This window comes from Delphinus delphis, chromosome 6, assembly GCF_949987515.2.
Source record: "Delphinus delphis chromosome 6, mDelDel1.2, whole genome shotgun sequence".
NCBI lineage: Eukaryota > Metazoa > Chordata > Mammalia > Artiodactyla > Delphinidae > Delphinus > Delphinus delphis.
In genome coordinates, this window is record NC_082688.1 from 88,996,579 (window position 1) to 89,024,231 (window position 27,653).

General features: G+C 42.3%; 1 protein-coding gene across 2 annotated transcripts in view; it reads right to left on the reverse strand.

Moving 5' to 3' along the window:
• Positions 1-8,693: 8,693 nt before the first annotated feature.
• The window catches only part of FAM120A (family with sequence similarity 120 member A), a 104,914-nt gene continuing 85,954 nt past the window's right edge, over positions 8,694-27,653 (reverse strand). Inside the window, exons 13-18 of one of the 2 annotated variants that reach the window (XM_060015030.1) lie at positions 22,801-23,010; positions 20,564-20,747; positions 19,854-19,991; positions 17,389-17,530; positions 16,824-16,920; positions 8,694-10,617 (exon numbers count right to left, since the gene is read on the reverse strand). In XM_060015030.1, the coding sequence (XP_059871013.1) occupies positions 10,306-10,617; positions 16,824-16,920; positions 17,389-17,530; positions 19,854-19,991; positions 20,564-20,747; positions 22,801-23,010 (1,083 nt within the window). In that variant the 3' untranslated portion in view covers positions 8,694-10,305. The remainder of the gene's footprint in view (positions 10,618-16,823; positions 16,921-17,388; positions 17,531-19,853; positions 19,992-20,563; positions 20,748-22,800; positions 23,011-27,653) is intronic. The other variant, XM_060015031.1, reaches the window with a different exon arrangement.

Below are 27,653 nucleotides of genomic sequence, written 5' to 3' on the forward strand. Positions count from 1 at the left end.
TTTTGTTTTGTTTTTTGCGGTACGCGGGCCTCTCACTGTTGTGGCCTCTCCCATTGCGGAGCACAGGCTCTGGACGCGCAGGCTCAGCGGCCATGGCTTACGGGCCCAGCCGCTCCACGGCATGTGGGATCTTCCCGGACCGAGGCACGAACCCGTATCCCCTGCATCGGCAGGCGGACTCTCAACCACTGCGCCACCAGGAAAGCCCAATATAATAGTTTTTAATGGCAACAATTTGGTTCTACTGAAACTCCATGATCATTGTGGTCTTGATTTGCATTTCCCTAATGATTAGTGATGTTGAGCATCTTTTTATGTGCTTATTGGTTATTTATATACCTTCTTTGGAGAAATGTCTTTGCATCTTTTCCTCATTTTTTATTTGAGTTGGTAAAGCCCAATTCATCTGTTTTTTCCCTTTGTTGCCTGTGTATTTGATGTCATATCTAAGAAACCATTGCTAAATCCAGTGTCATGAAGCTTTCCACTGTATGTTTTCATTTAAGAGTTTTGTAGTTTTAGTTCTTAAGTTTAAGACTTTGATCCATTTTCAATTAATTTTTGTATAGAGTGTGAAGTAAGGGTCCAAATTAATTCTTTTGTAGGTGGTTATCTAGTTTTCCCAGCACCATTTGTTGAAAGGACACTCCTTTCCCCACTGAATGGTCATTGCACCCTTGTCAGAAGTCATTTGACCATATGGGCCAAGGGTTTATTTCTGGGGTCTCTATTGTATTTCATTGGTTTCTTTGTGTATCTTTATGCCAGCACCACGCTATTTTGATTACTGTAGCTTTGTGGTAAGTTTTGAAATTAGGAAGTGTGAGACCTCCAACTTGGCTCTTCTTTTCCAAGATTGTTTTTGCTCTTCTGGGCCCCTTACAATTCCATATTAATCTGAGGATTGGCCTCTCCATTTCTGCACAAAGAGCTATTGGAATTTTGACAAGGATTGTGTTGAATCCGTAGATCACTTTGGGTAATATTGATATCTTAACAACAGTAAGCCTTCTGATCCATTAACATGGGATGTCTTCCTATTTACTTGTATCTTCTTTAATAGCTTTCAGCAATGTTTTATATAAGTTTTCAGTGTACAGATATTTTGTCTCCTTGGCTAAGTTTATTCTTAGGTATTTTGTTTGTTTGATGCTATTGTATGTGGAATTATGTTCCTAATTTCCTTTTTGGATTGTTCACTCTTAGTGTATGGAAACAAAACTGATTTTTGTATGTTGATTCAGTATCTTGCACGTTTGCTGAATTTGTTTTTTAGTTCTAACAGTTATTTGTAGAATCTTTAGAGTTCCCAAATCTTAATGATTTTACATGACATAAGATCATGTTATCTATGAACAGAAATAATTTTACTTCTTCCTTTCTAATTTGAATGCTTTTTAAATTTATTTTTCTTGCCCAATTACTCTGGCTAGAGCATCCAATAGCACGCTGAATAGAAGTGGTGAAATGGGCATCTTTCTCTTGTTCCTGATCTTAAGGGGAAAGCTTTTTTTAGTCTTTCACCATTGAATATGATGTTTGGTTTGGGCTTTTCATATATGGCCTTTACTACACTGAAGAAGTTTCTTTCTATCCTAGTTTGTAGAGTTTTTTGTTTGTTTGTTTATCATGAAAGAGTGTTGAATTTTGTCAAATGCTTTTTCTGCATCAATTGAGATGATTATTTTTCCCCTTTATTCTGTTAATGTGGTCTGTATTACATTGATTGTTTTTTTTTTCTTGATTTTAAGGATGTTGAACTATCCTTGCATCCCAGAAATAAATCCCATTTGGTTAGGGTGTATGATCCTTTTAATATGCTGTTGAATTTGGTTTCCTAGTATTTTGTTGAGGATTTTGCGTCAATGTTTATAAGGGATATTGTTTTGTAGTTTTCTGTTCTTGTAGAATCTTTGTCTGGCTTTTGTCAGGGTAATGCTGGCTTCATAGAAAGGATTAGGAAGTATTCCCTCCTCTTCAGTCTTTGGGAAGAGTTTAAGAAGGATTGGTGTTAATTTTTCTTTAAATGTGTGGTAGAATTCAGTGCAGCTATCTGGTCCTGGGCTTTTCTTGGTTTTTGATTATTGATTCAATCTTCTAAATAGTTATAGATCTATTGAGATGTTCTATATCTTCATGATTCAGTTTTGGCAAGTTGTATGTTTCCAAGAATTTGTTCATTTAATCTAGTTATCCAATGTGTTGGCACACAACTACTGCAGATGTTATAGCAGTGAACAAGGCATACACCATTCCTACCTCCAAGGAGCTCATATGCCAGAGCAGGAGACAGAAAACTAATAACTGTCTTGCGGGGAGATGTCAGAAAGGACATACCAATTCAAGGTTGGATGTGTGCTTTTGTATCAGATGAATCCATCTGATGAATGCAAAGAAAATTCTAAGAGCTTCTTGGGCTACTTGGACCATGGTGATCAGAACCAGAACCAATTGAAATGAACAGTAAGCCACAGGAACTTTGAAAGCCTTCTGAGTTTTTCTGATGGGTACGAAAGTGTGCCCTTCTTGTTGTCCATCTCTAGGATGGCCCTGTGATGTTTGGAAGCAGTGAGTTTGTGGACCAAACTCACTCAGCTGGATGACCATATAATTTATTATCCAAAAGGGTGCTATTAATAAAACACCAGAACAGGGGCAAACAAGGCTATTCTGGTCAAACTGGGACCAGGGTGGCCCTCCTATAGCCCACACTGGGGTCACTCAGGTCTGCAGGGATAGACATGCACAAATGCCACGAGGGGGTGTGGCGCGATGTGGTCTGGCTAGGTCTGCTATGGGTGCCAGTGCCTGCCAGACACGGCAGGCTAAGGCCAACCAGGGTACCCACCCTGATGCAGCTCAAACTCTGCCTGGGTAATTCCCACCTGGCTTCCAGGTCATTCATCAGAGGATTCCCTGACACCTTCCTCCACCATAGTAAGTTCCTCCTTTCCTCTGCATTTTCCTTCATAGAGCATATTATCATTGCTGTTGCATTTTCACATGGGTTTATTTTTTCTCGTTGCATTTCCACATGACTGTCCACTCAGGTGACGTGACACAGCACAGAGAGGTCTCTATTCTGCTCATGGCTGAGTCCTCAGCAACAAGCACAACGCCAGCCCCACTGGGCCCAGATGACCAACAGGTGGACAAAAGGACCGATGGAGATCCAGGGATCTCTCTAAGCAGGGAAGACCTAAGATCTTTCTTCCCAGATGCATGGGTTTGGGAGCACTTGTATAGGACCCAACATGGTCGCTGGGTTGATACCAAGTGAGGACGAGACCCTCAGCCTGAAATCAGCCTCCATCTGTCTGAGAGGCAGGGCCATAGTTCTTGCTACCAGGCAGGTTCATTCCAGGTAGAACCGTTCACATTCAGGTCTGCCTGGGCCATTTCCAGTCACTGTTCTGGGTGTCAAGAAAAAAGAAACACATGCAGCCAGAGCTAAGTCACACCCAGCTAAGGGTCTGGGGTGGTGGTGCCCACCCACCATGGTTTCAGAGACCCCTGGGCAGAGTACAGTCTGCACTTAACAGGACAGCAGCATGCAGAGCGTAGCAGCTTCCTGCGGCTGCCATGTCAAGGTACCACACTGGGTGACTTAGGACCACAGAAATATGTCATCTCAGGGTTCCAGGGGCCAGAAGTCTAAGATAAAGGTGCCAGCAAGGTCATGCCCCCTCTGAAGGCCCCGGGAAGGGTCTGCTCCAGGCTGAAGGCCCCGGGAAGGGTCTGCTCCAGGCTTCTCTCCAGCTTCTGGTAGCTTCTTGGCTTGTGGTAGCATCAGTCCAGTCTTCACATGGCCATTTTGTTCCTTTGCGTGTATCTGTTTCTGTGTCGAAATTTCCCTTTTCATAGCGACACCAGATTTGTTGGGTTAGGGCCCACCCCACTCCAGCAGGACCTCATCCTAACCTACCTAATTACATCTGCAATAACCCTATTTCCAAATAAGGTCCTACTCTGAAGGACTGGGGTCAGGGCTCCAAAATATGAAAGCGGAGGGGATACAGTCCAGCCCATAGCACAGGGTGAAGCATCTAGTGCAGAGCTACTTTGGCCCTGTCTACAGGTCCTCGGGTCATCTGTGGCCCAGTCTGTGCTAGGGAAGCTAATAGAGCAAAGAGCAGAGGACAAGCATTCAACAGCCTAGGCCCACATGGGCAGGGCAAAGACAGGGCTCCAGGCAAAGTGGCCTCTGCAAGGTTCACTTGACTGAGTGGGGATTAAGGAGTAAAAGAGGGTAATAAATTAGTCATTCTCAGGAAATGTGAGGGTAGAATAAGTTCCCTGGAAGAGAGAGCTACTCCTGAGAACACCTACATCGGGAAAGAACAGGCACCCAGTGCAGCAACAGGCTCCCTCTGAGGCCAAGAGGGAGGACGAGGAGGGAGGTGTCGGAAACTCTTTGTCCTTGCAGGCAATCATATGGATGAGGGTACAACTGCTGAATTATTTCTTAACATTCTTGCCTTGGCCTGGGATTTTGGAATCAGGAAAGAGCCAGGGCATTAGACGTTCTCTGTCAATTAGAAAATGGTAAACTGAGGGCACAGTCAACCTAAGAAGGGATATATCACCCTCGCTGGCAATCGAAGCAATGCAGATGAAAACCAGAAAACCATTTTCTGCGTCATTCTAGCAAAGAGTCAGGGTCTGGTCAGCACCAAGGACCAAGACAACCTACCCTCACATCCCACCCTTAGGCAGTCCTTCTGGTGAAATGCTAACCACCTGTAGGGTGTGCATGCCTCCCAGGCTGTGACCACCTGGAGACTGGTCACAACCTCTGAAGGGCCACCAGCATGCCCAGAACCCTCACCCTGCATCATTGGCTTTCCCTCTCACTCATGAATTCTCTCCATCCACTGCTTCCTACCCCGGGCCCAAGCCTGACCCCATTCTCCACAGACCACTATCCTTCTCATCCCCCATCCCAGAGGCCCTCCCTGCCTCGCAACCATCACCCTGTTTTATTTTCCTCATCTTCTTGTCTGAAATAGTCTTATTTGTACATAGGTATACTTCACCTAGCCCCCAATTGTAAATGCCCATGAAGGGAGGGCCCTTGCTGCCCTCTGAGCCTCAGGACCTAGGGCAGTACCCAACACAGATGCTCCATCAATACTGGGGGATGCCAAAATAAAGCCATGTCCAGCCACACGGGGCAAGCAGGTACTTCATGGCGCAGCTACCCTTGGAATCGTGGGGCTATGGAAGAATATGAAATGGTAGAGAGAAAGAGCCATAAAATATTTTGTAGGTGGGGAGAAAATGTTATAGAACATGTATAATGGTTTATTTTCTGCAAAAAAATTATATATTACATAGAAAAATGAAAGATAGAGGCCAAATATTAACAATATGGTGATTAAGAATATTCACAATATTAACAGTATAGTGATTTTTCTTTTCCTTTTTGTCTACCTATATTTCTTAAAGTTACTACAATAAACATATTACTTTTGAAACCAGAAAAAAAAACAGTAGAAGCTATTTTTCAAAAAGGAAGAAAGGGAAAAGAAACCATCAGCCCAGGAGAGTATGTGAATTGTCCTACGAGCAACGCTGGGGTCAGAATTCAGTCCCGAGCCCCAGAGTGCCACGCACAGCTGCTGGTCCCTCACCTATTTCTGGATGCCACTCAGGCCATCCCCCGTGATCCTAGTGACGTGGGAGAGATGGCCAGCCTGTCCCCAAGCAAGCGTGGTGTGCTCGGCCTCCCTTTGCTTCCTGCCCAGGCCTGTGCCTCCATCCCTCTCCCGTCTCCAAAACACAGGGTTCTTCTTCAGCGGGGAAGACCTGCTCCAGAGAGGAGCGGGGGTGGGGAAGGGGAAGGGCAGCATCATGCAGTTGTCATGATGGGGAGGCACTGCTGGCATCTGGGGGTAGGGGCCGGTGGCACTGAGAATACAACCCTCCCTGAAAAGACAGTCCAATGGAGGAAACTTGACAGGCGTTTGCAATTGACACTAAATTAAACGTGCTGGTGAGTCCTCACTGGAATTGAGGTTTCTGTAAAGCGGAAGGCCCCCCCCCGCACCCCACTGCCTCGCAAAATGAGTGCAAGCAAGGACTGGGGGGGGCCATCGTGGCTCTTGGTACTGTGGACCAGAGCATGATACAAACGCAGAGGAGCTCGAACCTACGTCCCTGAGGAACGGTGGGGCCAACACGATTGACCAGACAAGTGTCAGAGAGGAGAGGTGTGGGTGCTTCCTTTATTTCCTCCAAATCCCAGAGCCACAGCCTGTAGGAGTAGAGGGTTAACAGCATTTGGAGTCTGCACACCTGTCAGAACCAGGAGAACACTCAGGGCTTGCTTGGAACAGACTAGCTCAGGACAGTGCCTCGTCAGTCCCGGGCACCGGGAACCGTGGTGGGTCCCACAGAGGCGTAGGTGGCTCCCAGGCTATAGGGACATGAGGTGCCGGTGCCCAACCCCGGAACTGGAGGGTTTTCTTTTCTTTTTCTAAGACCAGTGTAAATAACAAACATTTATTGGTATCACTTATGGTAGAAAACGAGTTCCTACAGCAGATGCACATGACCCAATTGTTAAATATAACATTTTCAAGGTGAACACATATCCTAACCCAGATTTTTTACCTACTTTTGATGATAGCCAATTCCTCCTCGCCCCCCGCCCCAAGACACGTGAGCAACTGCTAATGAAAAGCAGTAAACAGCTACTTGGGCGACAGCATTTTCAACTCCACTCCAAGGTGAAGATTCCAATCACATTCGAGACTTTTCTCTCAATTTTCTCCTAAGGAAAGTTCCTGAGTCCAGTTATTTACAGTATTACAGCACTAGCAGAGCAATGTCTACAACTCATCTTTGTCTGCTGGTTCTTCATCCCCAGTTTGGGGAGGGCCTGCATTTCCATAGTTCGCTAATAACTGGCTGAACAATTTCTTCTAGCTCCTTCTTTTTAGCTTTGAAATCTTCGATGTCAGCACCTTGGTGACCGTGTAGGGAACCCGGCCTAGCTCTCGCGGTCCCCGAGGATCCGGTCAGCTCTCTGCGCGCGGAATTCGGCCCCAGGTGTCGGCAGTGTGGACACCGAACCGGCCACCGCCGACCTCCCGCGGTCGCCTCGCGCCTAGCCTGGGTAGCAGCGCTGGGATGCAGCGGAACGCAGGACTCACAAATAGGAGGAAAAAGGTGCGCGCGCAGCGTCAGCGCACGGAGGAACGGGCCTGCCCTCCTCAAGGCCCCGCCCTGCCCCGCCCTACGCATGGCCCCACCCCCCCCCACGCAAGGCCGGAAGCGCGCATCCCGGGCGCGTCTTCCTCTGACTAGGAGGCCGGGCGGGCGGGGCCTTGCGGCGGCCCTCCCCTCTCCGACCCCGGCCGAGAGCGCGCGCCCGCAGTCCCAGCATCTTTGATACTACGTCTTCTGACACCGCCCCCTCCGCCCCCGTCTCTCCCGTGTGGCCACTCCCCTCCTGCCCACCCCGCGGAGGCGGGGACACAGCCCCACCTCCCCGCACCTCCCGGAGAAGCGGTTCCGGAGGAGCTGGGCGGGCCATGCGTAGGGGAATGATGGACTAAAGGGCGCCTCAAAGGCTCTGAGCGTGGGCTCCAAAGGGCACGGACTCAGACCCTGTCTCCACCGCTCACTAGCAGTGTGGCCTCCAATAAGTTAAAAACCTTCGGTGGTGATAACACTGTCATCCTGATAGCATTGCTGTGAGCATTAATTGAGCTAAAACACCTAGAACAGTGCTTCTAAAAAAGCACGTCCTGTTTTAGTATCATCATTGAAGGTGTTATTAGAACGTGAGAGATTTACAGTGGATGTTCACAAAAAAAGGACCAAAGTGTATTAAATGCCTACCGTTCACCCCTGTCCTGTGCTAAGCACTCAGAACTCAATGATGTAAAAACATAGGGGAAATGGCGGAGAAGAGACAAATTTGCCACGCACAAGAATTCCAAATAATTTACTAGCTAACTCAAGCATGACTCCCCACTCGTGAGTCACTCGTGAGCCACATGGTGGCTCTATCAAAGAGCACAGTATGGAAAGGAGTAGGAGCCGGCAACCTTAACAGTGAAGAGACCTGACCAACACTAACTCAGCCAGATGATCAAGTCGCTATCAATGGTGATAAGGCATGTTAATTTTATGTAGCCTAACCCCAGTCCACTCATGAAAAAAAAAAAAAATCAGACGAATCACAGTTACAAGACATTCAACAAAATATCTGACTACTCCTCAAGGCTGTCACAAGATCACCAAAAACAAGGAAAGTCTGAGAAACTGTCAGAACGAAGAGACTAAGGAGACATGACAACTAAATATAATGCGGTAGATACTAGAACAAAAAAGGACATTAAGTAAAAATGAAACAAAGCTGAATACTGTATGGATCTTGTAAAAAACAAAAAGTGGTTTAATCAAGATCAAATGTATTTCTTCCTTGGGCTTTTTTTTTTTTAATTAAATTTCTATTTCTAAGCCTGCTCTATTAGAGAATGTCTTTTTTGTAACTATGAAATTCAGACATCAGCATAACTTGCGTTTTGACCACATATGTTTCTTTAGAGCTAGAAACCTAGAATTACCTGCAATGGGCAAAATATTTCTAAATTTTGGTTATTTGACTAAGCTCTTCAGTAGCTGTCTCAATTTGAATTAAACCTTAGTAAAATGTATGTTTTTACAAGGAATTTAAAAGCCGTACCATCTTTATACTAAAAGAATAAAGATTTTTATTAAGCATTGTAAGTTGCATTCAATAGCCTTCAGATACACCACACCACAACCCATCTACAATCAGTCAAACCCAACAGCAGTTCATTCTTGCACAATCCATGAGTTAGGGCAAAACTCCCTTCAACTTACAGTAAGATCCTACTCAGGTCTTGCGGGCAGGGATTGGGGAATTACATCTCATTTCTGATCACTAATGTGTGATGAAGAGCATCAGGAGAATTATATGAAAACGAATAAGAAGTGATTCTGATTTCAAAGTACATTGTTTGGAAACATTAACAAAAACATCAAAATGATATAAGTATACCTGCTTCTACTAAATTCTTGATGGGAAAGTTCTCAAGAACAAGCAATTTGTTTCCTGCTACAGAAGGGGGGGTTGTTTTTTTTTGTTTTTTTTTTTTAAAGATCAAAGGGATTTTTTTTGTTTTTCACAGAATTTCATATTTTGCTAATATGAAGGCATAAAACAGCAACAAAGAACAATAATGCATACAGCAGTGAATACACCAGGGTAATGTTGATATTCGAAACAGCTAGATAATTTGGGGGGTTTTAGAATAAATGCAACAGAGGTCAATAATCACAAAATTTTAAGGTTAGAGCAAGATCAGTCAATGACTAAACAGAGTTAACATCTTTTATAGGACTATTACTGATTATTAGCATTTTTGTTTTGCAAATGGGCACATACTGGTAAGAATGGAAGAAAGGACAATAACATGCATAATATTAACTACACACTTTAAAAATTATGAACCATGCAGAAGTTTAGCTCAAGTAGTAGCACTAATGGTCTACGTCCGATTCAAAACCACATAGTTCATTGATCACAGATGCATGGTATTAAGTCACGAAAAGTTTCAGAACACAGTGTGTTGATTTTGAAAGGTCATTTGCATCTTCTATGATTTCAACTTTATCTCCATTTAACTTGCTTGTAAAGTATGTATGATGTACTGTATATTTAAAATCAGCAGAACGGCAATATTACTCTATAGTTTTTTTAGTTTTGATAGTTGCACTTTTTTTTTTTAACACAAAAGAACCACATCAACAGTGATGAAATTTAAGTAAGAAAGAAAAACTGTGGTTGTGCCTAATTTCTTTCATAATCATAAAATCAAAGCCTTAGACAAAGCTTTCTTGTGAACAGTAATGCAAAATCAAAGATAATGGCATACATATGGTGCCAAATGCTAAAAATGATATTTTAAGCTATATATACTTAAAGACTGCCAAAATTTGTTTTCTTTATAGTTCAAGAAACACAGCTATAGGCTTTTGTCATTAACCAGTTTAAACTTTGTGTGTACTTCATTTTAAGTGTGGGAGTCAAATGCTCTTCATTTTCTTTCTCTCTTTTTGTTTTATTGTAGCATTTTGACTACAACTGGTTAAAACTAAAAATGTGTTGTTTAAATCTCTGATATCAAAGAGGGATCCGAATTTCCAAAGTCCTCATTTTTCTCTTACGGAAAGGAAAAAATGTACATAACTGTAGGCTCTCTTTCTCTCCAGATATTCCTAAATCCTTACCCTTCCAGCATCCTTCACCCTCTATAAAAAATAAGTTTACTCTTCTTTCTTTAAGACAGCTGCCTCCAGAGCATCAGCTCTACGGCAAGCACTGTCTGTACTTAGTGCATTTAAGTGAGGATTTGTATTGCACGTCTTAGAGTCATTGTTCAAGGCACTTTCCGAGTGGCTGGGGGCCCTGGTGTCGCCCGCGCTCCCATTCATCTGGGGAGCCGGCTTCTCCTCAGCCACCGCTCCGTTTTCAGCCAGGGACCCGTCTGAAGACACAGCGGAGGATTTAGATTCCCCGGATCTCGACTTCAGTTCTTTGGCCACTTCTTCTGCTGAAGCAGCATAAGGAGGCTTGCCCTATTTAAAATGAAGCACAGCAAGCGATAAGGCAGTTTTTGATAAACAGCGGGTGAGAGGAGACACCAGTTGAGGCCTGATGACACTCACTGCAGATTTAAGAACAGAACACAGCGAGTGCATGGCTGTATCTCTCATTGTTAGGTACTCTCTACCCTATGCATTTTATACTGTGTATACTCTCTATACATTCTATTACATACTCTATATCCTCCATAATCTATATTCTCTAAACTCTACATATTCTGTTGTATACTCTATATACTCTCTACATTCTATTATATACTCTATGCACTCTCTTCTCTATATATTCTATTATATACTCTATACATTCTTTATACAGTTGACCCTTGAACAACATGGATTTGAACTGCGCAAGTCCGCCATTATGCGGTTTTTTTCCAATAAACACATACTACATTACTACATGATCCACAGGTGGTTGAATCTGCGGATGTGGAACTGTGGATATGGAGGAGGGCTGACTGTAAAGTTATATGTGGGGCTTCCCTGGTGGTGCAGTAGTTGAGAGTCCCCCTGCCGATGCAGGGGACACGGATTCGTGTCCCGGTCCGGGAAGATCCCACATGCCGCGGAGCGGCAGGGCCCGTGAGCCATGGCCGCTGAGCCTGCGCGTCCGGAGCCTGTGCTCCGCAACGGGAGAGGCCACAGCAGTGAGAGGCCCGCGTACCGCAAAAAAAAAAAAAAAAAGTTATATATGGATTTTCAACTGCGCAGAGTCGGCATTGTCCAAGGGTCAACTGTACTCTCTATACTTTACAGTCTATATACACTCTATAATCTATCCACTCTCTACATTCTATTTTATACGCTATCCATTCTATCATCTAAATTTTCTATACTCTAAACATTCTATTATATACTCTATCCACTCTGTAGTCTATATACAGGGTGGAACTGGAGGTACCTATCACCCTTGCTTTAGAGACACCCTCTTGTACACCACAGGTAATCATGTTCCCCATTTGGGCTCAGTTTTACACAGTGTCTTCTCATTTTAGTTTTCAATCCTATAGTTCAGAAACACTCATGTAAACTTTTCTAGAAGTCAATACTACTGTCATTCTCTTGGAACCTTGAGAAACATAATTAATATAAAAACATAGGAGGGCCAAGAAGCGGAGAAAAATAATACTGAAGACCTCAAGTACATGCTTTCAAATCTCAAAACCCTCACTCTCTCGAGGAAAAGTCCACTTGCCAGACTAAACACACACTTGTGGCAGAGTACTGCCAGTGGTGATTAAGCAGTTCCCCCATGGGTGCCTGCTACAGGAAATGTGCTGAGGCGCCTGCTTATTAGGGAACCTCTCTATAGTTATGAAGGATGCAGGAAGACTAAGAAGGAAAGCCAGCCTGTACCTGCTTGGAAACAGACACTCCCTCTCTCTACAGCTAATTCTTCCCATAAGCCTAGGCCACTGCAAGGGGTCCTCCACCACTATATGCACCACAAGCACGGGGCAGCACTGCCTCCTCTGTCCCACTGACATATCGTATCAGCACTGGCCCCATCAGGATGGCAACAACAGAGAAAGGAAGGCCAGAGACTCTTAGGAAACAAGCTGCCCTTCATCATCTGTCCTTCTCAAGGTGCAAGAATACTACTTTCACTTAAAAACGAGCAACAGGAAGTACCAAGGAATCCACGCATTATGGCAATAAAAGATGGAACAACATCCCTAAGGACAATGAAATACATCAGAAAGGCATGTCAATAAAAGACCAAGACTGCTTCCTTTGATTTTAAAACAGGCTGTGACAGGACAGGATGAGGAAGAGGAGCACAGATTAAACCAGGAAAAGCCATAAAGTGAGGCGAAAAACTTTGGGAAGAATTTAAAATAAAGAAAAAATAATTCCAGAAATGAACACTAAACTAGAAGAAACAACACCAAATAAACATCATAGTACCTGAAGGTGAAAGAACAAAATTTTTAAAATCAGAGAGATGAAGAAAGGGAAATGCAGATCAAAACCACAATGAGACACCATTTCATACCCACTAGGATGGCCAAACTCAACAACAGATAGTAGCAAGTATTGACATGCATGTAGAGAATTGGAATCCTCATACATTCCTGATAGGAACGGAAAATGGTGCAGCCATTTTGAAAACAGTTTTGCGGTTCCTCAAATGCTTAAACACAGAGTTACCATATGACCCAGAAATTCACTCCTACATGCATACTGAAGAGAAGTGAAAATGTGTAGTTAACAGTTAACAGTACTCTTATATACTTGAAAGTTGTTAACAGTAGTTAACAACACTCTTATAGTTAACAGTACTCATATATTTGAAAGTTGCTAAAAGAGTATATCTTAAAAGATATACTCATCACAAGATATACTCATCACTTAAAAGATTTCTCATCGCAAGAAGAAATTTGTAATTATGTGTGGTGATGGATGTTAACTAGACTTATTTTGCAATAAAGACAAATATCGAATCATTATGCTGGACACATGAAACTTAATATAATATTATGTGTCAATTACATCTCAATAAAACCGGGGGGGGGAACCCAAACTTGTACATATATGTTCATAGCAGCATTATTCATAATAGTCAAAAAGTGGAAACAATCTAAATGTCCATCAGCTGATGAACAAGTAAACAAAATGTAGTGCATCTATATAATGAAGCATCACTCAGCAGTAATACAGAATGAAGTCCTGGTATGGGGCACAACGTGTGCATTTACATGCAATGTACGGAGAGCAACTCCAGACAGAAAGCAGATCCACCAGAGACTATGGGGGTGGGGTGTATGACTGCTCATGAATAAGGGGTTTCTTTTGGGGTGATGAATGTTCTGGAATTAACGGTGATTGCATATGACCTTAGGAAGAGACTGAATTGTACACTTTAAACAGGTGAATTGTATCGTATATGAGTTACATCTCAAAAAAGAAAGGAAGAGACGAAAAGGAATCAAGAGTATGCCAAACACCGAAGACAGACACAGAAGGTCTAGGACGACAGGAGCACCAGAGATGAAAACAAAGTAAAGCAAAAGAACTGAAATGAAAAACTAGTAATTCAAGAAAATTTTCTGACATAAACAAATTTGAACTTGCATTTGGAAAGAAAGCATTGCATACTGAGTGCATTGACCAAGAATGACCAGCAGCAGGGCATGTCACTAAACTTTGATGGAAAAACGAAAACAATTTAGGCATTTAGCCAAAACAGCAAATGACTTCAAAGGGAAAGACAATTCAATTATTATTAGTCTTTAACAGCAAAGCTTTATAACAGAAGAAAATCAAATAATGTATAAGTCACTTGAGAAGATGTGAACCAATATTTCTAATTGCTAGGAAAATAAACTGTTTTCAAATTAAACACTGTTTTCCTAAGTCTTCCCTAGGAACCCACTAAAGAAAGAGCCTTAGAGGGACAAAATGGACCAGCAGACTCAAGGCTGGTGGGGCACGGGACACAGTTATCTACAAACCCTGGACAAATGTGGCTGAAAGGAGTATACTTTGGACAATGCAGACAATAGTAGCAAAGCTGTTTTTCAAAACTGTGAGGATGACAGGGGAAAATGGGGGAAGCATATACCAACATTTTCTTTTAATTGTTCCCAGTGACTGTGCTGGTGATGGAAGAATTAGCTATTCCTAGCAGACTGTGTATGCAATGTGGGATGAAGTAAATAATGAGTTACGGGATGTTCTAATTTAATCATCCTCTGGGTTCTTAGGAACCAAGATTCTCAGAAGGGAAGAAAAGACATACTGATATAAACAGTAAAGGTTAAGTCAAATTCCTAAAATCCTAAATTTGAATTAGAAGAGTCAGTTTAATTAGGGAGGAAAAAAGCAGCAGATTACATGTATATATGTTTGTGTGTGCATAGTATATGTGAGTGTGCATGTGTACACCTTTTCCCTCTAGCTCTGTTCATAGGAAAAGCCTAGAAATGGTGATTTGGTGTAGAAGAAAGAAAATAGAGATGTAACAGAAATGAGACTAAATAAAAGCCTATAGTCCTCAGTTTGAACTGGAAACATCAGTGTGAATTCATGAGAATCATACCTTTAAAAAATACAATAAAAAGGCACATCGGTTGTGTGTGTGTTTACATATAAAAAGAAACAGGACTCTGTGTGTCTATGTACACAGAACACTAGGAACAATAACTGACCCTACGGCAGCCAGGGTCCATCGGTGCTCCTACTTGAAATGCCATTTCTCACTAAAGAAACTGAGAAACTAAGAGAAACGACTGTCACTGGTCTGCTGGGCTGGGTGATACACCAGACAGGAAGCTACTGAAGACCAGAGGTCACGGCAAAGGGCCCAGTGGCCAAGGATGGGTGAGGTGAGCTACAAAAAACCATGTGTTGACCTAGTTCCTGTAAGGGCTGTAATACTCAGGCACCCAAAACAGAAAGCAATGGGAAGCATCTTTTTATAAAAATACCCCAATAAATCAAGAAAAAGAAATGACCGAATGAGAATATCTTCATTTTGCAATCTGCAGTATATGAACAGATTAACAGGTCCTAACATAAAAACAGATAAGCAGACATGAAAGCACACACTACAGTCTTGCCACAGGGACAAACCGAAGTCCGATGCACCATCCAGACCCAGCTACCAGCGGGCAAGAAAGGTCAGAGCTGCATGGGAAACAGCACCATGAGTATGAGTGTGCACTCGGCAAAAGCCAGAAGTCTGTAGGTGAAATAACCTGGGTTGTCCTTCAATAGATAAATGAAGGAAAAGAAAGTGCGGGAGGGAAGCCTGCTGATTCAGAGAGACTTAGAAGACATAGCAAACTATAAGAAAATGAACACAATTCAACATCAGTGTCTAGGAATGCACACGTGAGTGATAAAACCAGAAAGAGACAAGGGAGAAATAACTGAGTGTAAAACTCCAGGGTTGTAGTTATTTTGTGCAGAGGGAGGCAGGGGGTTAGTGTTGGGATTGGGCCCGTGAGGGGCTCTTGATATGGCTGGGAAAATGCTATTCATCACATAGGTGATGGCTACATGGCCATTTGACTTATAACTGATGAAGCTATATTTGTGTGTCTCTGTGGTTTTTGGTATCTTGGTTTTATAGTAAAATAAAAATAAAAGTGCTTAAGCAACATAGGGACACATATGCCCCACTACCAGCTTAGGAAAGGCCCCTGTATCCACCATGTATGACCATAACATACAACCAGAGGCATTTTTATAGGACGAGCTCTGGAGAACCAGTAAGAATGAAGTTCTCCTCCCTCTTGTAAACCAGTCGAGAGGCCGAGAGTGCCTCTAGCTCAAAAGGGCATTTTGGTGAAGGCTGAGGAAGGTCAGGGTGGGGCTCCAGGAGAGCCAGAACGAGCTGAGTACCTCCCCCTTGCTGGATGCTGTGCTACAAAGAGGGGCTGCCTGGGCCTGCTTTCAGGAAAGAGACTGCCTCTGCACTTGACTTGCTTGATGTATTTCATCAAAACAGAAGCTACCAAGATGGCAAAGGCAGAAGTTTTATTTTCTCTTGGCCAAGTAAGTTTCCAAATATGGGTTATTAATAAATGAGTCACAAGAGTGTACTCCTCTTAATGTTTACAAGGATGCTATGGGAAAAAACTGTGTACTTTGACTAAGCGCCATAATTCAGTAAATGAGACAACATAATACATTGTTAGGGCTGATTGGTGTTTTTAAAAGATTGTTCTCAAGGGAAGTTCATCAGAATCCAAGTCCTAAAATGGAATATCCAAAGCGGCAGTTCTAGCTCTTTCATGAAGACAGATGTGACTTTATTTTCTCATGAGCTGATCCTTTCAGGGAAGAGCTAGTCAAGATGGTCCAGGAGGAGAAAAAGATGCACTGTTCCAGGATTTAAAGTCACAATTTTCTTTTAAATCCTAAATGTGATTTACCTACATAATGTTTTGTAATATAAACAGCATTAATAGCTCCTGGATTATTCTCAGCTAAATTCCTATGTACAGCATGTGAACACGAGATCATGCTCTCTTTACCACAAATGATGATAAAATGATCTGGGTCTGAGGGAATGTACATTTGGTAAGCACCATGTGCCGCTATTGTGTTAGCTCAATAGCTACAGAAACATTCCGACACCCCTCCTGTCTGGACACAGGCACTGAAACACTGGCCTGGGACGACCAGGCACTCAGGAGTGAACCGGCACTAGCACTATGTTGTGTTATTACCTGAATCGCACCCTGGTTTTTATAGCCTCTGCCATAGTACCTTCCACCTCTTCCAAATGTTCTGATCACTGGAGTGGAAATAACTCCTCTTGGACGCCTAAACACATAAAAGAGGACAAAAACAAACAGACTTGAATCTGTTACAGATAACATTTAAACATTTAAAATCATATCAAATGGATTTAAAGGTGTCTAGTCTACGCTACAGGAAGCACAAACTTTATTAAATCATGGTCACACCAAAGATTTAGTCCAAGTAATCAATCTTATTTTTTTGGTACATATCCAGTGTATTCAATTTTCAAAATAATGCACTTCAAAAATGTTCTTTTTTTAAAAAACATTAAAAAATGGTTAATTGAGTAATTTTGGGATAATTATTTAATAATGGTTTAAATAATTACATAATGCTATATATAATGGAATCCTATACAACCACTAAGAATGATGTTAAAGAAGAATGTATTTAATGATGTAACAATGTTCCTAGTAAACTCATGATTAAAGTAACAAGAGGCTGTTTTTTTAAGCTTATACAAATACATTTTCATTGTTCAGAACTTACCCTCTTGCTGGTCCTCCAACAGAAACTACCTGTAGGGGGAAAGGCCCACGGCCTCCACGGCCCCGTCTGCTCCCAGCCCAGTGGCCAACCACGGTGCCAGCTATTTCTAGCTTCCCTCCCTGAGAAGGTATAGGTTGGATTCCTGCACAAAAGTAGATGAAAAAACATCTTTACAATCACAGGACTAACAAAAAGAAATAAGCAAGCAGTTTCTTTTCAAATGTGGTTTCCATTTCATATGAAGCCCCTTTCTCTTGCTTTGTGAAGACTTGTTTATTATGTGAACTATCTATGTGCACAAGTTTGATTTTAATGGTTTTATTTTTAAGCTGTTGTTAAAAATACACCTGAAAGTAAGACAACTGTGTTGGCTATTTAAAGAACCCGTGACAACTGAAATAGGTTACAACTGCAAAATGAGCATGGCTGTTAGGTAGAAATAGATCCAATAAAGCATTGGGTGCCTATGGCACACCTCCTATATTACCAAGATGGAAATCTGCAAACTCAGAATGTCTTTCTCTTTGAGTAATTACTTACAAGTTTACTACCTTAACTAAGCGTTACAGAAATTAATCAGTAAAGCTAGCCTGTTACTTCTTATTGCATTATTAAACGATAATTTCCTTAGGCAGGGTTACAAATATTCATTGTATTCACTAACTTCTATTAACTACTGGTAGCCTGCATATTCTAAGGTTTTCTGACTTACCTAAGAAAATCTTCAAACAATTAGTTGGTACCAAAATTTCTGATAAAAACAAAACAAAACAGAACCTCAAGCATCTTCTTTTCTGGCACATGGAATGGATTATAATAAATTCTCCATCATCTTGGTATTAGCCATGATGATTAACAGCCAGGTTGCGCTGTTCAACAAAATCTACAAGCCTTACATTTTCTAGTGGTCGCGTTAAAAAAGTACAAAGAAACACATGAAATAAATATTAGTAACGTATATTTTAGGGAGTTCCCTGGCAATCCAGTGGTTAAGACTCTGCGCTCCCAATGCAGGGGGCATGGGTTCGATCCCTGGTCGGGGAACTGAGATGCCGCATGCCACATGGTGCAGCCAAAAAAAAAAGTCTATTTTATTTAACCCAATATACCCAAATTAACATTAATTTCAACATGTAATCAATATAAAAAACAACTACGAATGAGACATTTTGCATTCTTTTTTCTGTATTAAGTCTGTAAAATTAGATGTGTGCTTAGGACACAGCTCAGTTTGGATGAGCCACAGTTCAAGTGCTCGAGAGCCACGTGTGGCCAGTGGCTACTATACTGGACAGCACAGATCCGGATTCCAGACACAATTTGGTGGAAGTTAAGAAGCAGGCTCCTCTTGTCATTTCAGACTAAAAAACCACTTCTGACCAAACAATGTTCATAGTCAGAACTCCCCCCTCCTGCCCTCCCTGCCACCACAGTATTTTATCACAACTGCAGGCCAGCATAAGTTTCCAGGTAAGGGTTGCAAGAAGCTGAAGCCGATTGTGAAGCAGAGAACACACGTTACTGTGCACTGCATGATGCGCAGTAACAGGAGGAAAAGCACCCTGGACAGCCGGGAGAACTAAGGGGAGGCAGGAGAGGGGCATGCAGTAGGAGAGGAGAAGTGGCTCCTACAGCTACAGAGAGAGGGCAGCATTCATCTGTAAGAGCCTTACTGCTACAAAAGATGTCTCTAGGTAGCTTCTGTAAGTACGCAAGTAACTGAGCTGGAAAAATATTCCCGGTCAAGAAAGGCTTGCCTATCCTAAAAGTTCTTCAAAATTGTATTTGAGTAATCCTGTAATGTAAACTTGATAGCCATGTTTAGATCTGCAGTCCCAAAATGTGGGATTTATGACAAAGTCACAAGTCATGGGCTTCAAAGTACAGCAAAATCACAAGATAGTATTTCAAGACTAAATGTTAAGACTTTTTCTCTCCCTCACAAGCCTAATACAAAGAAGAAGAGAAGCAATACGAATTTAAAATAGACTATTTATATATCTGATGTTAGATCTTTCTTTAAAAATGTTTCTATGAAACAAACTGCAATAAAGTTTTTTATGCCAAGAATTGTACAATGCCCTTAGAATCTTCTAAACAAGCATCATCCTCTTTACCCAGAGGGGGCTGTTAGGGAATACGACAGGAAAAAAACATCACTGGGTATTACTGGGCAGCCTGTTCTAACACAGGAGACAATGGTTAGGGGGCCAGGTGCACAGAAGAAGGGCTGTGTGTGGACACACACTGGCCCCTCTGGAAGGCAGAGATGGGCCACAGCAAAGCTGCTGCAGAGACCTGGGGGCAGGCAGAGGCTGGGAGAAGAGCAGCAGTGAATGCCAGAGTGGGGACCTATCAGGAAGGATATGGTGCTGGAGTCAGGACAGACGAGGAGGAAGAAGAGTCAGAAGAAGCGGGAAGCTGCTGGCGGACAGAAGCTCTAGGAGGAGGTGTGGCATAATTACCGCCCTGTGACTTGCTAGTCCTGCTGCTGTCACTGCCTGAGAAGGCTCCGCAGTGTCCTGCTGCTGTCGCCACGCGGAAGGCACGGTAAGCGCCTGTCGCTACAGTTTCCCCATAGGGGCCTCCAAAGCCACAGACTCCTGTGGGACCCGGGTGGAGAGAGATGGGAGAAGCCATGAGGAACTGGGTTCAGGGAGAGCCACCAGTGGGCTTTCAGGCAGAGTAACCCCCATGTCCTTCAGCTGCCAGGGAGGAGACTGCTGACCCCTCCTGTCACCAACAACACTGAAATGTCGCCTTGCCTGCTCTTGGAGGAGCCTCTGGAGACCGAACACTATTGCTGTGGGCTCTGCCACAGACTTGGGAGGTGGCCTTAGTGGAGGAGAGCTCCGCTGACCCCACACGTGAGAAAATCTTAAATCACAAACGTGAGCAGAGTTTTCAGCTACAATGACCAATTTTAAAATCTTATCTCTGCTATTAATAGCTTTTGTAGTTCCCGCTCCCTTTCCCATACATAATCTCTTCCGGGATCAAGTTTGCTCCTTTCTAATGTGAAGAGATGTTGCTGCAAACTTCATAACTAAGCCTGTCAATTATTTACAAGGTCTCAACACAGCAAGATATTGCCCACTAAGAAGGCCTGCACGCTGTACGTGCGTCTGTCTCCCCACTCTAGCAAGTCCCTACATACAGTGGTGGACACACTCACCTGCAAAGCCCCGCCCTCGGCCCTGTGCTGGTGGGACGGGCCCGAAGTGCCGTGGGTACACGGAGGTGGGGTAGAAAGGCAGCGCCGCTGGCGGTGGGAAGGGGAGCGGGTGGCTCTGCCGGGAGAAGTTCAGCCCTTCCAGGATGCTCTGCCGCATCTTTTCTACCTTGGCGGCTTGCTCGGCCTGGAAGTCAAGGACTGGCATGTGAAAACTTCACTCACAAGGTTTCAATTGAATTGGAAAGAACAGGAAAGAAATGAGACATGCTGACCACTGTGCCATGCCTACTTATTTACCCATAAATAACACAGTCACAATCTGCTCAGTGATACTTGTTTACAGAATGCAAAAATGCAAAAAAAAAAAAAAAAGATTAACAGATACCTCTTCATCTCATAATCTTAATCTCATAAAACAGGAATTTAAATTTCTACTTTCTCAGCATATCTTCAGGTGAGAACCATTTACTATAAAGTTTATTAACTGAAAATGAATTTGGTTCTCAAAATCAATGAGTAAGTCCAGACAGATCATGCTCACAGCCTTCCTTCCACTTGTGGACCAGGGGGTAGATGATGCCTAGTTCACATCTTTAAAATGTACCTTCCTATCAATTTAATTTTAGGTCAGGTATTTACTGTATTTTACAGAGAAGGAACTGAGGCACAGAGTGATAGATGCTTTTTAAGGGAAGCCTAGAGCTCTTTGAGACTGGACAGGACAATAGCCCAATTGATCTGTCTATGAGATGACTGTTCAGTCACCTGCACAAATGTGGACAATACAACTTGTGTATGTCAAATTCCACTGTGAAAAAACATCAGAAACATTCAACTTGAGTGTCTTTTGTTAATAAATACACAAATATGTACACCAGCAACCAATCTGTAATCAGAGAAATTGAAAATCTGCTTACTCTGTAAATCTGTCTTTCGACTGAGCTTGACTAAAGCAGCACGTGGGAGAATGCATGTTTTGTAGTCTAAGGTTAAAAAGCTTGCAGCACACGTGAGCTTCTTTTATACAAAGGGACAAGATAACCTCATAACCTACTTCACTTTATTTTTAAATCAGGATTTTTAAAAAGTACAGTCAATCCTCATTATTCATGAGTTCCACATCTGCACACTTACCCACTTGCTAAAATTTATTTGTAACCTCAAAATCAATACTCCTGGCATTTTCTTTTTTTTTTTGGATTTATTTATTTATTTTTTTTATTTTTTGGCTGCGTTGGGTCTTCGTTGCTGCATGTGCGGGCTTTCTCTAGTTGTGGTGAGTGGGGGCTACTCTTTGTTGCAGCGCGCGGGCTTCTCATTGTGGTGACTTCTCTTGTTGCAGAGCACAGGCTCTAGGCACACGGGCTTCACTAGTTGTGGCTCGTGGGCTTAGTTGCTCCACTGCATGTGGGATCTTCCCAGACCAGGGCTCGAACCCACGTTCCCTGCTTTGGCAGGCAGATTCTTAACCACTGCGCCACCAGGGAAGTCCTCTCCTGGCATTTTCATAGTCATTTGACGACATTTGCTAAGTGGGATAAAGTTTGAGTTGCCACCTGAGCTTGAAGAAGACACAGCATTGCCTTCGTGTTTCAGCTTTTATACTGTAAACATGTGTCCTGTTCACTGTCTCCTTAGTACCACACTTTTCGTGTTTTTGTGAATGATTTTGCTGTTTCAAACGGTCCCAAGAGCAGTGCTGAGTACTGACTAGTGTTCCCAAGTGCTAGGCTGTGATGTACCTTACAGAGAAAATGCACGTGTTAGTTAAATGAGCTTTGGTGCGGCCGAGTTATAGTGCTGTCGGCCATAAGTTCAATGTAAATGGATTAACAATATATATGCATTAAGAAGTATTTAAACAGAAACACATGTAAAACAAGGTTACGTATTGACTGGTTGATGAAGATGATGTGACGGGAGGCTTGCAGGAACCTAACCGTATATTTCCCCTAAGAGCAAAGGTTCAGTATTTGCTAATTCAGTGTTCAAGGCGAATATATAGAATATAATTACCGTGAATAATGAGAACCAAGTGTATATCCTGAGCTGGGCACTAAACTGGCATTTAGTTACACACTGGGCTGGGCCCAATCTAAATCAAATTCCTGTCGCACAGGCTTGTTACAAATTCGGTAGGAAAGACGACAGATTAGCCAGTGAGCGTTATTTCATTCTGGTTGGAGGTGGCCACCTGCTCCTCCCTGCCCCACCCAGCCTGCTTTCTTGCAACTGACCTGACCATCACAGAGGTCGATGAGTGGGGTCTTTTCCCGGCTTGCTTTGAGGAGTTTGGACTGGAAGAGCTTCCCATCAAAATACATCCAAGGACAGCAGTGTTCCCAGGGCACTGGCTGGCCACACGCGTCGTTCGCAAACAGGGCCATGTCCACGCCACTCATGAAGAGAGCTGACAGCTGAATGCCGCGGGGGTCGAGGTTCTCAATCTTTAAATGGAAAAGAGTGATTTCTATGGAGTAAGAATACTACAGTATCCAATTCTTACAATGTCTGACTACAACTCTCCACAGGTAATGAGCACACCCCTCAACCAAATGCCCCCTAAGCAGCCCTATCACTACCTTACAGTGTCTTAACACTGACTTGTCTGAACAGAAAGACTTACGTTATTTAACAAATTTAAATTTAAGAGACTGTTTGATAAACACACTGAAATATTTCAATTTGGAATTTGTAAAAAGTTACACAAGTATCAAGTAATACTGTATTTAAGGTGGACACATGACAAAGTAACAAATTATTAATAGTCTCCTTAGCAGTTAAGAAGCCCACAATTCCTTTACGAAATAAAATTTTACACTGAAGATTCTAAACACTGGTAATATATTAACAGAAAAGTTGTAAAAAGGAATACTCTATTAAGATTCTGCATTTTTCAAGCAGTTATCTTAAAAAATTACTTGGTATAATTTCATTCTTAAGTTTGTACTTTATGTTTACATTATTTTATATGTTAATGTTTTAGATAGCAACTTATTAATGAGACTGTCAAAATGTTTTAGGAGAAATGGATAGCTTATAAATGAAAGAACACAACAGCAAAAACACTGTATTTGAACCATGCAGACTATCAGAAGCTAAAGACTTGTATCTGTGGGTTCTTCTCACTCAGTCATTAGTGCTGTGAGCCTTCCTTTGTACACACAGCCCTTTCTTCTAGCATCTAATGTGTAGGATAAGAAACACTGACAAATACAGTCAACTCTTGATTATCAGTGAAGGACCTTGTTTGTGGATTATCCAGGACTGAGCTTTAACTGTCCTGGTTTCTGTCTTCCCACCTTCCACGCTTATTTTCTAACGTGATGGTCTCTTGAGAATGCAGTCTTTATGGGTACCAAACTAAGCAATGCCTAATTGTGGCAGGTAAACTGGCTTTTCATTAAAGATAAAAAAGATGACTCCAGTGCCAAATACTAATGAATTTGATTATCTGATGTTTTGTGCTGTCAGTGTCAACATTCCCATTATCAGCTAACACTGTGTTTTCCAACCTCCCCCCCTTTTTTTTAAAAAATTTGAAGTCAATGCAGTAAAGAACTTCCTGAACCTGGAGAAGTCTGTCCACCCCTCCCAGCCCACCTCTGCTGGCTCCTGCTTCTCTAATGTAGTGTCAGAAAAGGGAAATAATAAACATGTTCAGTTGAGGGCAGGTGGGGTCAGGATGATAGAATTAGATGCCTTTTTACATTTATGAGCAGAAAGGGGAGAGAAAGAGGGTCAAAATGGAAAAAAAAAAAAAAAAAAAGTCACCTAACTTACTGAGATCCCCACCGGCCTTGTCTTTCTCTGCACTGCAGAAAGGAAGTGGAAACTCCCTTCTTCTGAGTCCTGAGGCAGAAAGAGGGAGTTTCTCCTCCCTAAACACTGACGCTGTGGGAAAGTGGCACAGCAGCGATGCCAGCCCAAGCTTGGAGGCTGCCTGTGCAGAAACCCATCCCCGGCCCCTCTGCAGGGACCATGGCAACCAGGCCTCTAGCCGCTCTCTCACTGTCAGCCCACAGCCTTCCAGGCCAGAGGAGGGAGGACCAGGTCAAGGCTGAGGGGAAGGGAACGATGGTACTGATGCTGCTCTAAAGACGTTTGCTTTATAACAAAGTGCCAGTGGGGTCCTTCTGGTGAAACCCGATACTGCTGTCATTTCTTAGTCACTGGTGGTGTTGGTCATACCCACCCTTAGCCCTTATTTAACTAATACAGCTCAAAACCATTTCGGGCAGATGGCCATCTGCGTGCTGAGGCTAAGCAATGGGAGCCGGTGCATGGAACACAGAAGCACCCTAGTTAGAACAAGTAACCTCCCAGTGAGCGGATGGGAGGAATGGATAAATCTACATTATCCACACACACATATATTTATTTTAAATGGCCTCATCATTAGTTGAAGAACTGTGTTCTTACGGGTTTAAAAAATGATTTTCAAGTCAATTTGTTTTAGAAATAACAACTACCATTAATTCAATAGAGAAAAATTCTTAAAATAAAAACTGCCTAAATAATGTGAATAAAATCTCAATTGCTGTGTGGATTTCACTTCATTCAAAAAAATTTTTAATTACTTTACGTGGTGTTTTATATTTCATCCCCTAAATGTTAATTGCACACATAATACTATCTAATATTTACGGGGCACTTAATAAATATGTACCAGACATCACTCTAAGTATTTTTCCATATATTATTTCATTAACATCTCAACAATCTCATGTATGATACTGCTGTTAGTACTCCATTTCATAGATGGAGAAACTGAGTCACAGAGAGCTCAAGGTCACAAAACTGATCTGGTGGCACCAGAATCTGAACCCTTGATCATAGAAATGGTTGCAATATTCACATTCCAACCTCATTCTCTTATACCACATAAGATAAAATATTCACCATTATTCAAAGTTCCTCAACTAGAAAAATAGTGACAAAATTTTATGATCTTACAGGAAATACAAATATGGAATGTAGCTCTGGCCAATTAGTTCCAGAACCAAATTCCAGTGAGGTTACTTGGTCCAACTTCTAATTACTGGGCAACAGACTCTTACTTTGATTTGTCATATTTACCTATACGCACAACAATTCTTACAGGTATCACAGACATGCTGCACGTCCCTACTACTGTCTTTAAAGCTCTTCATTTTCCATCTTTTAATTCTGCACTTGGCATGTGAAACTGTTAAAAGAATTTAAGGCAATTATAGGGATGTCAAAAGCAAGGGAGAAAGAAACTGGATAAATATTAAAACTGTGCAAAGGTCCTTCTCCTCATCCTTCACCCGCCCTCCTCCAAACACAGTGTCAGTGCTGATTTTACCTTAGTCATTATTTTTGTGCTGGTAACCTAGGAGAAGCGCCACAAAAATAAACCAGGGAAAAAGTGAAGGCCGTCAGTCAATCATTGTCATGGATCCTCAAGGAGCCACGCAGAACACTCAACTATTCAGGGTCGTGGCGGGAGGACAGAGACTGGACAAGATGAAACTCTTGCAAATTCATTTAAACCAACGGTTTCAACATCTTTTCCCACCAAACCTCCTATCAGAATAGCCATCAAGAGGCCAAACTGTTCAAAATTAGGTCTTTTCTTTCTCTTCTCCTATTTATTCTCAAAGCGTATAATGGACAAAAATGGGAGAAGAAAAACAGGATCTGGGCAATCCACAAACTGGATAATGGCCCCTAAAAGAACAACAAAAATCAAGAGTTGACTATATCCTCAACAGGAAAATGGTTATTTTATAGAAAAGCATCGTCATTGCTTTTGAAATATCAAAACAATTTTAACGGTTAACTGAAAAAGCAATTTTGAAATTTACTTTTCTATCACTGAACTTTGGGACCCTCAGTCTCTGCATAGGGATTTTTGTTCATTTAAATGATTATTCCTATCAGTTCTCAATCTGATAGCTGAGAGAATCTCTGATCTTAAAAAAAAACCCAACTATCTTTCCCCCCAATGAATGCTGTTATTTTCCCTTCCAGCTCTTTCAGAATTTATGGTGCTCGTGAATGAAGCACTAACGATGCAGGCTGTCCTTGGTGAAAGGAACACAGACCTCCAGACCAGCAAGACCCAAAGGGATAGTGGTGGGCTTGAAGTAACTGCACATAAAATGGGTCTTTCTAAACACAGCTCTAGAAACGCCTGGCTTTAGATGAAGAATCAGGAGAAAATTATGAAAGCACTAAGACCTCAAAAGAACCAAAATGAAAGCTTAGAGTGCGACTGTCTTTCAAAAGTTATATCCTATGTGTTGATCCAGAAATGAAAAGGATATGGGAGAAGATGAACTTTGAGTAAAAGCAAGTTGATGGTGAATAAGGCTTGGTGGGCATACCTGATACCTGGCGGTCTGATTTTCAGAACTGGGATGTCAATACTGATGTAATAATCTAAATAAGAGAAACAGGAAGTAGAGGTAGAGGGATGGCACCACACTCTAGTAAAAGTATTTACAACACCCCTGAGCACAGTCTGCTGATGAAGATGGTGGCGGTGGCACCACACGCTAGGACACAGGGAGGGAGAGCCTGCACTTAGTACCAGCCTCTCGGGGGGACACCCGGCCAAATATTCTAGAAGGAAAACTTCAATTCAAAACCATTTAAAAAAAAATAATTTCTGCCTAACAAACAGAAAAGCTTAAACTACAAAGAATACAATTTGAGGTAGAGTCTCCTAAGTTTGGTTGTCTTTAGTTTAGCTTGTTTCAAAGTCATCAGAAGCCTAAGGCGACCACAAATGACATGGGCTCCACACAGTTCAGGGTCAACACCGGATTACTGAATTTAACTCAGTAGTTTAGGGGAAACCAGAGATTTATTGAGCCCCAACAGGAGAATACTGAAAACCCATCAAATGAGCCTAAAACTCTTCTGCAGGGAAAGAACGCCTTCATAAAGAATGGCAAAAAGATCTAAAAGTGAAGGCGATTTTGTCAAAAGAGATTACTTGATTACAAATCAAATTCTGTAAAAAAACAAACAAAAAACACAAACAACAACAAAAGAAAACCAAACCAATGGCAAAGAAAAAAAACAAAACCCTGTACATTAAAAAGAAAAGGCAGATCCA